The sequence below is a fragment of the Myotis lucifugus genome, unplaced genomic scaffold, assembly GCF_000147115.1.
Source record: "Myotis lucifugus unplaced genomic scaffold, Myoluc2.0 scaffold_195, whole genome shotgun sequence".
In the NCBI taxonomy this organism is placed as follows: Eukaryota; Metazoa; Chordata; class Mammalia; order Chiroptera; family Vespertilionidae; genus Myotis; species Myotis lucifugus.
In genome coordinates, this window is record NW_005871243.1 from 2,227,553 (window position 1) to 2,240,091 (window position 12,539).

General features: G+C 57.7%; 1 protein-coding gene and 1 long non-coding RNA gene across 3 annotated transcripts in view; one reads left to right on the top strand and one right to left on the bottom strand.

Moving 5' to 3' along the window:
* Positions 1–12,133, bottom strand: part of LIMD1 (LIM domains containing 1) — a 41,372-nt gene extending 29,239 nt beyond the window's left edge. For both annotated transcript variants that reach the window (XM_006097124.3, XM_014462954.2), the window contains exon 1: positions 10,405–12,133. In XM_006097124.3, coding sequence (XP_006097186.1) covers positions 10,405–11,785 — 1,381 coding nt within the window. In that variant the 5' untranslated portion in view covers positions 11,786–12,133. The remainder of the gene's footprint in view (positions 1–10,404) is intronic.
* The window catches only part of LOC106698548, a 17,997-nt gene continuing 15,801 nt past the window's right edge, over positions 10,344–12,539 (top strand). The window contains exons 1-2 of the long non-coding RNA XR_001349887.2: positions 10,344–10,454; positions 12,114–12,257. This is a non-coding gene — a long non-coding RNA (uncharacterized LOC106698548). The remainder of the gene's footprint in view (positions 10,455–12,113; positions 12,258–12,539) is intronic.

Consider the following 12,539-nt stretch of genomic DNA (forward strand, 5'->3'; position numbering starts at 1 on the left):
CTGCACAGTGTGTTTTTAAGGTTTCTGGAAAGTTGGCTCCACTGCACGGACCACCTGCTGGGTCATGCCCCGTGCAGACACCAGCTCAAGCCCCAGGGTGTCTTCTTCGTCCCGTCAGAGCTCACGTGAGCCTCAGTGAGCTCAGGGGGGGTGGGTGGGAGGGGGGAGTGTTGGGGGTGGCAATCATGAAATCTGTCTCCCCTGGACAAGTAACAGTGGATTTGGCCCAGCCGTCGTGGCTCCGTGGTTGAACATCAACCTATGAACCAGGGAGGTTACAGTTTGATTCCCGGTCAGGGTACATGCCCGGGTTGCAGGCTCGATCCCCAGTAGGGGGCGTGCAGGAGGCAGCTAATCCATGACTCTTTCATCATTGATGTTTCTATCTCTCTCTCCCTTCCTCTCTCTGCAATAAATAAAAACATATTTTAAAAAAGAAAAAATAAACATTTGTGGATTTGAATGAAATCAGTTGGGGTTGGCTCTCAGATGGGACAAGGTAAAGACGCTTTGATATTTGGAGAAAATAATCATTGTAAGTGCTCGCACGGTAAGCAGTCCCCGTGCGCCACACCCAGTTCCAAATGCTTCACACAGCACAGCCCCATCCAACAGGAAAACACTGCAGGCCAGCTGTGGTTTTACATTTTCAAGTAGCCGCGCTTAAAAAGTAAAAGCAGGTGAAACCAATTTTAAAATACATTTACTGAGCCCAACATAGCCAAAGCATTCTCATTTGAACATAGAGTCAATATAAAAATATTGACGCGCTGTTTCCATTCCCCCCACATACCAAGTCTTCACAATCCAGGTCTATTTCACACGGAGAGCACAGCTCAATTTGGACTGGGCAGCTTTTTTTATTTTTATTTTGTAAACCCTCACCCGAGGATATTTTTTCCATTGATTTTTTTAGAGAGCGTGGAAGGGAGGCAGGGGAGGAGGGGCCCGGGAGACACAACAGTGAACAGGACAGTTGCCTCCCTGTCATGGAGCGCACGTTCCAGCAGGGGGAGCTAGGCAGGAAGGCTCTGTGTACAAAGGGAGCCCCACTAATCTTGACTCAGTCCCCTGTATACAGTAGGTGCTCCATAAAGGCTGTTGAGGGCATAGGTGATTGGGCTTGGAACTGGATGTGGTGGTGGACAGAGGTGGGTGAAAGGTCTGGGGAAGGGCAGGGGCGGGGCAGGTGAGAGCCATGGGGACGCAGCAGGAGTCAGTGACGCGCTGGGTTCACCCCCACACCCCCAGCAGCAGAGCTGCGCCCGGCCAGGCAAGACAGAAACACCAGGCTCACGCAGGTTACATGCCGGCGACTACAATTCCCTTCTCCTCAAAATGTGGGCAGGTCCCCAGGCGCACAGGGAACAGGACTTCTCCTGTACGAACTTTGAGGTCCAGCACCTCCATGTTCGGCTTCCACTGGCCCACCTACCATAGCCACGTCACCCCAGTCCTCGCCCAATAAGCTCGTCTTCACCTGTGACACGTCAGGGTCTGACTGAGGTCAGCCCAGGGCGTCAGAGCTACCGCTGAGCACGTCACGGAGATATTACACATGGCATTCACTGTGTCTCGGCCCACTACAATGTACTGCTAAGCCCACACTTCCAATTTTTATTCTGATTGCATAACATTATAAATACATGTCATGATTCATTCATTCAACAAACACTTTGAGTCACTTCTATAGACCAGGCCTTGCGTCTTAGATTTTGAATCTTATCACTAATTCAGTGTTTAGTTTTATTGCCTCATTTTCCTTATTTCTTAAGAGCTTCTTTATCGGAGAGCTTAAATTTCCCCCCCAAAGGAATGTCGTTTTGATTCCATGAGCCAGGCCAACGATGAGCAAGCGTTATCGGTGGGAGAAGGGTGCTTCTGAGTCACCCTGGCTGGGACACGATGATCTTAGGGAGGGACCTGGCGGACCAAATAAAAAAGTGCCTGCCATCGCGAGCCACTCGCCTGCGGCCCAGGTCGTGCCCACTGACACACGGGTTTTTCACGCCCTCGCCACCCCAGGCTTCTCCACTCTGTTGCTGGCTACTCTTCCAAGTTCAACGGGCACATGCTCCACACAGTGTCTGAAGCAGGTCCCAAATACCATCACCCACAGCCCTCAGCCCCGCAGCATGGGAACGCAAACGGAATTATAACGCGCACAGGACGCCCACTCCCCATAAGGGCAGGAAGCGGAGGGCAGGAAAGGTGCCCCGGCTGGCACAGCTGCAGCTTGCTCCCCTGCTGCCCGCAAGGCCAAGGTGAAGACAGCTCTGTCAGCAAACGCCCTGGAGCCCGGCCATGGCCACCGCCAGCTGGACCGCCCGAAATCCTTTCTTTCTAAATCCATTCCTACGGCATCATCAGGGAGCAATGTGAACTGAGGTGCGGGGGAGGGGGGGGGGGAGCAGAGCAGGTGACATGTCAACAGATGCAAAACCTCCACCGGGCCCTGGGCCAGTGCTCACCCTCATGTGAGCCAACAGGGTCACAATTAGGCTCCATCCACTGACAGGTAACTGTCAGCTCAGCAGACAGGAGGCTCCAGAGAACAAAGGAGCTTCGGGAGGCAAATGGCAAATCCGCTACTGTCTCGTCTCGCTGAAATGATCGTCACGCGCTGTCCAGCCCAGAGCCTGCTGTGAGGGGCGTCCACCCCAACACAGGGCCTGTATTATCACAGGGGCGCCGTGTCCTCTCGGTTCTCAAATTACCTGGGTCTCTGCACCCCCGGGATCAGCTGCAGGGAGGCCCAGGCTAACCTCAAGTCCCCTTCTTTTGAATGACAGGCAGCATCATGGCAGGCTTCCAGAACGTTCTATATGTTTTTTTGGGAGGAAGATAGAGACCTCTGATATGCCCCCAACAGGGGAGTAAGCCGCCCTGGCCCTCCCCGGGGACACCCACAGAACAAGAAGGGAGAGGAAGGAACAGGGCCAAGTCTAAACTCGTGGCTCTCAAAACTTAAAATAACCTGGCCACGGATGCTAAAAGCATTCGCTTTGGAACACTCGGGCCGAAAGTCTCCAGCCTTCCACGCTGACCCTGAGACCTGTGTCCAGCTGGCGTCCCTGGGAGGGGACACATGAAATACAAAACCTGGAGCGGAGATAAATATTTGCTGGCAAGTGCTACCCCCCCACCCCCCCTACCCGTGACGCGCCTGGAGACTTCGAGGCCCGCCTTGTTTTAGGGTGAGGTTTCTGTTCTGTTTGCCAGACGGCCTCCAAGCATCGTTCCATCCCACCTTTGGGTTCATTGTCTTTGCACATAGCCTGGGGTTGATACCGACCCTTAGACCAAAGCATCAGAACTGTCCCCAAGAATCGCCTGGGCTGGTACCCCCCATCCTTGCCCACAACACTTGGGGGAGTCACCAAGCACCCCGAGAGCATGCCCCTCGCCCTAACCCACACCCTTCAGAAGAGCATGAGAAGTCAGGGACCTGAGGGGCTGTGGGCAGTCAAGGCCACGGTGTAGCGCTTGTATGCGCCCCTGACCTCCAGGGCTCCATCACCACCCTGCAGAGAGGGGCAGAGCTCCAAGCGTGGGACCCCGCTCCTCCAGCCAGCTCGGGCGCCCCTCCACGCCACGCCTTCCTTGTTGCTCCACAGAAAAAGGGGGAGGCTTCAGCCCTGACCCACTTGTGGCCGCAGACCCCCCTGAAGTTCCCTTGGCGAGGAAGCCGCTGTGCTCCCAGGAACTGAGGGGCAGCGGGCACAGTGGCCAAGACCTCAGACTCAGCAGCCACACTCAGCACAGCTCCTTACTAAATGCGTTAGGCGGGTTACCTCAGTTTGCCCATCTATGAAATGGGGATAATGAAACAGGGTCATTGGGAGGATTAAACAAGCTAATGCATGTGAAATGATTTGCAAAGTGCCTGGCACAAAGCAACTGTTCAACAGATTTCAGCAAAACGATCTCAGAGCCAGCACCCCAGCTAAAAATCCCTTCTCCCTCCCCTTCACACCCTAACAGAAGCCCCCCCATCCCTTCAACAGACATCCACTGAGCCCCCACCTTGTGGGGCCCCGACAGTGCCGGGCCCCAAGCCACTGCCCGTGACCGATGGCCCAGACGGAGACCCAGCACCGCTGAGGACACGACAGGAGTCCACGGAGGGGGCCTGGGACACGCCAGCAAAAACAAGGTCACTGAGCCCCACGGCCGGTGCTCGCAGCTGCTCCCCCGCACTGAGGACCCCAAGTTCAACTAGAACGAGAGCCTCAAAAGGCCTCTGGGGAGGCGCCCAGGCCACACAGTGGGTCCATGTTTGTTCCTTTCTCATCTCACTTTCATCAGACGCACTCTGCAGAGCAAACTGGCCCCTCGCTCAGAAAACGCTTCTACTCGGACCAGAGGGCCAAGCAGCACAGCCCAGGACACAGCCCGCAGCCCACAGCCCACAGCCCTCAACCCGCCAGATCCCACATCCCGCCAGATCCCACACCCCGCCAGGCTCCGGCTGCGGCTCTGCACCGGGAACTTTCTGCAGAAATCCTCACACTGACGGTTCTGAGGACGGCAGGCAGCCAGTGACTCATGCTTCTTGTTTTAAGCGTAACTGTATGTATTCCCAGACTATCTGCAGTGCAAGTGATTACCACTTACAATTGAAAGTGTAACTGCAATTGAAAACATTTTTTAAAAGTGGTTTTTGATTCTGTAGAGGCCGAGAAGGGGGGTGGTTCCGTGCAGCTCCCAGCTCCCGCCACGGTCGGCAAGGCTGCCGCCCGGCTCCTGCTCTCCAGGTCAGCTGAAAACCAGGCACTCAACTGGCCAGAAGCGGCCAGCCCAGCGCAGAGAAAGCAGCTGGCCCAGTGCCACACCTGGGCTGTTGGGGGGCGGGGCCCGGAACACCTGGCTTCCTCACTCTCCAGTGCCTGCCCTGCTTCCGCAGTTCCGTCTCCCGTGCAGGAGCCCTAAGTCAACACGTGCGAAGAAATACAACTGAGAAACAAACCTCTGGCGAGAATGGCCTTGCCTGGGGTCAGTTTCAGCTCTGGATTGCTAAGGAGAGCAGGAGAAACAGATGGGAACACAAGATTCTTTCCTGGTCCCGCAGGAGCGCGGCAGGAACACCATCCCGAGGAGGGAGGACCTCAGGGAGATGCCGACGGGACCAGGCAGCCACCGTGGGAAACCGATGTCAGGACCTGCAGCCGGAGACAGAGGCCCCCAGGGGACCGCAGGGGCGGGAGCACCGTGCTGGCCGGAGGACGTTGGCTGGGGAAGGTCAAGGGCAAGAACCCCGTGGTGGAAAGGAACACAAGGTCAGGGGTCGGCTGGTGTGACGGGAGCCGAGAGCAATGGGCCGGGGCACAGCCATGGCAGGAGAACCACGGTGTCACCGCCGAGTGCAATGGCCTGGGCCTGACCTCTCGTGCCCTTCCCGGCAGCACTGGTGCTGAGAGCGCAGGGGCCTGACCGAGCACCCTGCGGACGCTGCGAACAGATGAACCCTCCTGGGCGAGATGCGGGCAGTGACCATCCTCGCCCTGGAACCTCTGAAGAGCAATCCCACAGAAAGATGGCAGAAAGGGAGAACACGGGGGGACCAGGGGTGTCCGAGCCCTGACCACTGACCACACAGGAGCAGCCACAGGACAGAGCGAGCTGGACAGCGCAGTGGGCGGTGACGGAGCTGGCCACGCTGGCGTCCCAGGTTCCTCGCTATCCACAGCCCATCTGCACTCTGACCCCCACACGCTGCCCATTCATCCCCAAACCTGCCATGAAACGTTTTTAAACTCACTTAAGGTTTTAGAAATTACTTCAAATCACACGCTTGCTTAAAACCGTCGGGACTCACGGCGATGGTTATCTTTCAAGAGTGACGACAACCGTAAGGGGCGCAGGTTCGGGGGCTTCTTGGGTGCTGGTCCTGTCGGTGTCTCGTTCTGGGCGCAGGTAACGGGTGTGTCCACTGGGTGAGCATCTACAACATGTGTCTATTATACACCAAGAAGGAGTTAAAAGACATATGTCCTCCTGCTTTTGAGGGGAAGATTGCCAGATCTACTCAGAAAATGCACACAGACTCCAATTTCTAAAGGGCGGGGTGTCCCCAGAGCCCAGGTGTGCACCGCAGGGCTAGGCAGGCGGGGCTGGAGTCCTGGGTGCCCCTGACAAACGTCACCCGGAGGATCAGGAATTTACTGTCATGGCAACGGACGCCTGCATCCAAGCGATGGCCCGGTGTCTCCAGAAGGAATTCGGGCGCATTCCAAGGCGATGGCCCTTGGTCACGCCAGCTCCTCAGACGGAGCCTGAGGGCCGATAACCTTGTGCCGCCTCCACTTCAGCACAGGTTCAGGTTTCCTGACCTGCCTGGCATTTGGGGGTATCTGGGGTCACCCAGGCCTGCAGGCCCGCGTGGCGGCTGGAGCTCTCCTCTGCCCACCGCGCCTTCCCCTCCCTGCACAGGTAAGGTCCCAGGCAGCCCCCTGCACGCTAGCCTCTGCCTCAGAGGCCGCTTCCAGGAGACCCAGCCTGTGACAGGCGGCTGATTAGTGTCCTTTCTCCTTAGAAAGGAGGAGAGGCCCCGTGCAAGGAAGACGAACGTGCGGAGGAAAAGGCAGGAAAGATTACACAAAAGCACCCCGTCCTCCTCCCTTCCTCTGCACTGTAAACAGTGGTGCTTAAGCAGAAGCCATATGGCACCGGCGGCTTCCCCCGAGAGCGAGGCCAGGAAGGCGGGAAACCCGAGGACGTTCTCCTCGCAGCATCTAGTCTGTCCTGAACTCTTTCCTCGTGGACAGAAGGACACAGAGACCACAAAGGACTCCCGGAGAAGGACGAGGGGGGAGAAACGCCCCCGTAGGACCAGGTTGTCATGAATCCACAAGGACGGCCACAGAAAGTGCCAGAAGAGTCCGCGGTGACCACTGATCAATAACTGGAAACCTAGGTGTCCTCAGACTCAGTGTCCTCAAAGGTGGGGATTCCCGAGTTCATGCACAATGTCAAGTACCCACAGGACACCTGTGTCTGCCCCAGGAAGGGCCTCCATACCCACCCCACCCCCCCCACACACACACACATACACTTTGCTCTGCTTCTGGCTAGAACAACGACATCGATTGATCGAGACGGTGCCTTACCCTGACTCTCTGGCAAGAGCCGTGTCTGCAGATATTCTTCTATGTGAAGTACAAGCTCATCATTATCTAACAACTGCAGTGTGCGGGGCAGACCAAGTCTTTCCAATGACCCCAGATCTGGGGAAGGGAAGGCGAGCCCCTCGGCCAGCCCAGCCTCCTTGTCCCACAGATGGGGGAGGCCTGGAGGAGAGCAGGGTTCGCTCAAGGCCCCCCGGTGGGGCTGGGCCCAGAGCCGACTGCCGGATGCTCAGAGGACAGACGGCCTATGCCACCCGGCCAGTCACACAGAGCGATGGAAGCTGCCACCAGGCATGGGCAGGCCCTCTCCTCCATGCTGGGCAGTGGGGTTCCCGGCACAGGCTCCACAGAGAGCCACCGGGCAGCAGGTGAAGGGCACACAGCCCCCAGCCCCGCAACCCCACCCCCGGGAGTTTATCCCACAGCTCCGCATGCACCTCACAGACGGCCCCTTTAAAGGCTCGCCGGGGGCGCTGCTTACGTGACCCGGGGCACATGCCCATGGCGGTGACTGAGCCAACTCCACACATGCCAATACGGGGCAACTGCCAACACACCGCTCAGGGGCAAAGGCAAAAAGCAGACGACAGCATGCCACCACCGTCACGGGCCAAGATACGTATTTTCATTATACCCAGCCAGAAACAGGGGAGGAGAGAAGATTAATAATTCACCGTACGCATCTTTACGTCTTTGGAACTTTCTACATGTGAATAATGCAGTCAAGAAAGCAAACGATTCCCTTCACATGAAATATCCAGAACAGGTAAATCTAGGCAGAGAGCAGCGTGGTGGCTCCGGGGGCTGGGAGAGAGGGGCGGAGGGGCAGCAACAGCTCTCCGGGGGCCGGGCTTCCTTTGGGGGCGATGAAATGCTTGGGAACTGGGGAGAGGTGGCGCTTGCACAACATGATGAACGTACTAAATGCCACCGACGTGTTCACTTTAAAATGATTTTGTTACGTAATATTCACCCCAATTTTGAAAAAGCCATAAAAATGAATGAATGAATGGGGTTTTCACAGGTGACCTTGGGGGAGCAGCTTGGCAATGCTGTGAGAGGCGTGGCGCTGGCGGCTGAGGGGGGAGGGGGGGGGGCTCCCATCCCCCACACCCGGCACCACCCAGGAGACCTCGGGGACATAACGGAGCCTCGCTGAGCTTCGGTCTCCTCCTCAGTGCAGTGGACGTAACCACAGAGCCTGCGTCCAAGGGTTGCTGTGACGAGTAAATTAAAGAGTCCACGCCAAGTGTCTAGCCCAGCGCCTGGCCCCACCCAGGCCCCAGGGCCTCTGCTCCTACTGTCTGCCCCGCTGAGCACGCCCTCTCCCTGGGCAGACGCTGGTCCACTCCCTCGCCTCCTTCACGTCTCTGCTCCTCTATACCCTCCTCCCCTTAAACTGGCTTCTTTATTTTGTTCACGTCCTGTCTCCTCTACTGCACTGTCCTCTCGGGGAGGCAGTTTCTGTCTGTCCCCTTCTCTCTGCGCCCCAGGGGAGACGCTCAGTAGGTACGTGTGGAATGAACGAATGGTGTTCACTAATATGTCCGCTCTGATCCCGAGGGTAATCCTGCCTCCCCGAAAAAAGAAAACTGTTGTCTTGTTGTTTAAGCAGCTTGAAACAAAAGAATCAAACAAAAGCCTAAATTTAAAAACCCACAGTATTTCCAGCTCAGCCCTAGTCCCCAAAGGGAGCCATCTGCGGAGAAGAGACAGTTCTCAGCGAAATGACGCTACGTGCTCGAAAACATCAACCACCAAAAGTCACCCAGTGCGGGGTGACGTGGCCACCGCCAGGCTCTCAGGAGCAAGAACACAGTGCCAGCCCCGCCGGCGTGGCTCAGTGGTTGAGCGTTGACCTATGAACCAGGAGGTCACGGTTCGATTCCTGGTCAGGGCACATGCCCAGGTGGGCTTGATCTTCAGTAGCGGGTGTGCAGGAGGCAGCCGAGCAATGATGCTCTCTCATCATTGATGTTTCTATCTCTCTCTCCCTCTCCCTCCCTCTCTGAAATCAATAAAAATATATTAAAAAAAAAAAAGAACATAGTGTTACCACGGGAGCCTGGGACCCGATGCCCACCTCAGGACAGAATCGTCCATTCACAGAGAACAGGGAGGTTGGGGGCAGCCAGCCTCCCCGCCACCCCCCACCCCCAGGGCCCCCCCTGCCCCTACTGTCCAGTCGGCAGACGGTCTCCCCAGTGGGACTCGGCTTCCCAGGGCTCTCAGGCCTCAGAGGGAGAAATCGTGACCCCAAGAATCCAGAGTTCAAAAATGAAAAACAAAAAAACAAAAACAACCCTCAAACTCTTCTAAAAATAGGCTCTTTCAATTAGGTCCCCTCTGAGGCGCCACAGCCTTACTCCACAGAAGATTCGCTCGCTGCTTCCCGCGGCCTCCAAGCCCTGGGCGGAGAGAGCCAAAGCCAGCCGTCTCCCAGAGCGTGTGGTTTCAAAAGAGCATAAAGCAAAATCTGCAAGTTTGAGCAAAACCAGAAAGGAGCACCTTCCATCCTATGGTCAGCAGTCTGCGGGCTGGCGGGAACCGGGTGGGCGTGGGGGGCTGAGTCAGGAGGCAGCTCGTCCACGGGTCTCAAATTTCCTCGAATGTCAGGCTCACTCACCTGGCTGGTGAACATGCGGATGGCCGGGTCTCACCCCAATTTCTGAAGTAGTAGGTCTGAGGTGGCACCCTATAATTTACATTTCTAACCCATCCTCAGGGGAAGGGCTAGAGAGAGAACCACTGCTCTAGAACAAATAGTTTCATGTTAGTGTGATACCTGCCTCAACTACACACGGTACCTGCAGACAGACACACACACACACACACACACACACACACACACACACACAGCCTTACAGAGCCCCTGCCTGACCACTGATCCTCAAATAGCCAGACCTGCCTGGCCCAGCCAACTACTGAGGCTCCGCTCAGGGGCACGGGACCTGAGAAAGCTGCTCCCATTCAAATCTGAATGAGCCAGTCACTGTGAGGTCCGAGGGCACACCCAAAACCCTTGAAAACCGAAGTCACAGCATTTCCCTTTTTTGAAAGCAGTCACAAGCGATCCCACCCGGCTTCGCCCTTCACACATGGGTAACCCCCAGCTGCAAGATCCGCTTTCTGCCAGGGATGCTTTCAAGTTTCTGAATCAGAAGAAGTAGCTGAAAGAGGAAGCAAAAAAAAAAAGGACAGGCCACTCGAGAGCTACAGCATCCCTGGTGGCAACCCCATCACCCACTGCGGGCAACTCCATTGGCCTCTCACTCACCAAAGTAATCGGCCTTCGGATGAGCATCCATCTCCTGCTCCAGACGCTGGGTGAGGGCTTCTAATTTCAGCTCGGCAGTCGAGGGCCCAAGCTCGGGACCCGGGGTGAGGGTCTGGCAGGGCAGCCTCACTCTGTGGGGGCTGGGGCTCTCTGGAAGCACAGACCCCAGGCTACCCTCAGAAGACCAGCCAGGGGGACCTTCTTTACAAGATAACTCAAGTGGGGTGGACATCACTGGAGGGACACGGCTGACGGGGCTGAGCTTGGGACCAGTGCCAGGGTCTGTGCAGCCAGGCTTGGGACCCAGCCCAGGGGCGGCATCCAGCTGCAAACTGTCCATGCTGGCTGGCAAAGATGATGGCCCAGAACTAGAAAGGTAGGATTTGGGCCCATCCTGGAACCAGGACTGAGGGTGCGCATTTGGTTTGGGCATCGTGCCTGAAACCTCACTCCGTGCCCCCGAGTTTGTTCTTGGAAGAGCTCCTTGACTGGGGCAGCTCCCTGAAAAAGGGATTCTGGGCTGAGTGGGCCCCAGGAGGGCCCCGTTCTCCAGGCCTGGGGAGGGAAGGCCAGGGCGTGCCCACTGGGAGGAGGCAGTGGTCCAAAGACCCGCTGGCTTCTCACTGCTGCGGCCACCACCACCACCGTCCTGGCCGCTCTCAAACGACCGGCTGGAGCTTGGGGAGAGCTGCGGCTGGTACAGGTAAGGGTCCCTGGCGCGTGTGGGTGGTGATGGGTCACCGCCTGGGGCGCCAGGCCACCCAGTCCCTACACCCAGCCTGATGCCGGGAGCCACTCCTGGTTCTTCACCCCACTTCGGGCTTGCCAAGGAGAGGTTGTCATAATAGTCTCCATGGGTGAGGCAGGAAGGGTCCTCGCAGGGGCTCAGCCCGTGGACGGCGGACATCTCGGAACTGGCCGGGCTCTCCTTGGAACCACAGTCCTGGCTGCCAGGCCTGGGGTGGCCATACGGCCTGGCCTTCTGCTCCTGGGCTGGGTACAAGGGCTGCCCAGCAGCGACAGTGGTGGCTGTCCCAGGAGCTACTGTCGAGGCAGCCAGAGGGGGCTTGGCAGCGCCGTCCATGGTCAGCCTACTGCCCGCACCAGCTTCCCGATGGGCCTGCGGGCCCGGGCGGCCCCCGCCGTTGACAGGCCCTCGGCCAGCCCGGGGCAGGGTCTCCTCCTGCAGAAGCTGCTGCTGCTGCTGCTGAAGGTGGATCTTGGCCATCTTGGTGGCAAACACCCGGCGTGTCTCCTCAAACTCCGGGTTGTTGCCTGCACCCTTGTCCACTCGGAAGAGTCCATCCTTGGAAGCCTCGTACATGTTCAGGTCCTCGATGAATTTACTGGCCTCCAGGCCCAGGTCCTGGTACTTGTCCATGTTGCTGAGGGGTGTGGAGGCCGAGGCCAGGCGCCTGGTAGTGTGTGTGTGTGTGTGTGTGTGTGTGTGTGTGTGTGTGTGTTTTTGAGGGGGGCGGCCAAGAACGGGGGGGGCTCAAGTCCAGCCCAGAACAAGTAACACCCTCCACCTGCCCAAAGTCAGAGTCATGACCCGGGCCTTACAGTCCAGCCCCAGTCGAGGCCTCAAGGCCAGAAGCACCAAGTTCTCCTGCAACTTCTTTTCCCCTCCGAAGTGTCCACGTGGGGGCAGATGGTGGCGCTTCCCGTCCCAGCTTACTCTGCGTTTTCTCTTTTTCAAATCATAAAAGGAAAAAGAAGAGGAAAACAAAAAAAAAGTCACATCCTCTTTAACCAAACTCGGAAACGCACAAGGCAGCAGGCGCGGAAGGGTCCGGGGAGCAGCGGGTTTACCCAGAGCGGAGAGGCCGCCAGACGCGCGGCCGGAGGCGCAGGTACGTCCTGGGCGCTGGGTCCCCGCGGCTTCCCGGGCGGCCGCGGGGCTGGAATCCCGCCCGCGCCGAGCAGGAGCGGCCCCGCGCACCGCCGGCCGGGCGGGGGGAAAGTTTCTCGGCGGCCGGGGCGGGGGGGCTTAATTGTCCGATCGATTCGTGGCGGCGTTTGGGACGCGCGCGGACTGGAGCGCTGGGGAAACGCGGAAAGTAAGCGCGCCGGAACCCCATCCCCTCGCTCGATCGACAGCCCGGAAACATCCCGGTCTTTGCAGGAAGCGGGGT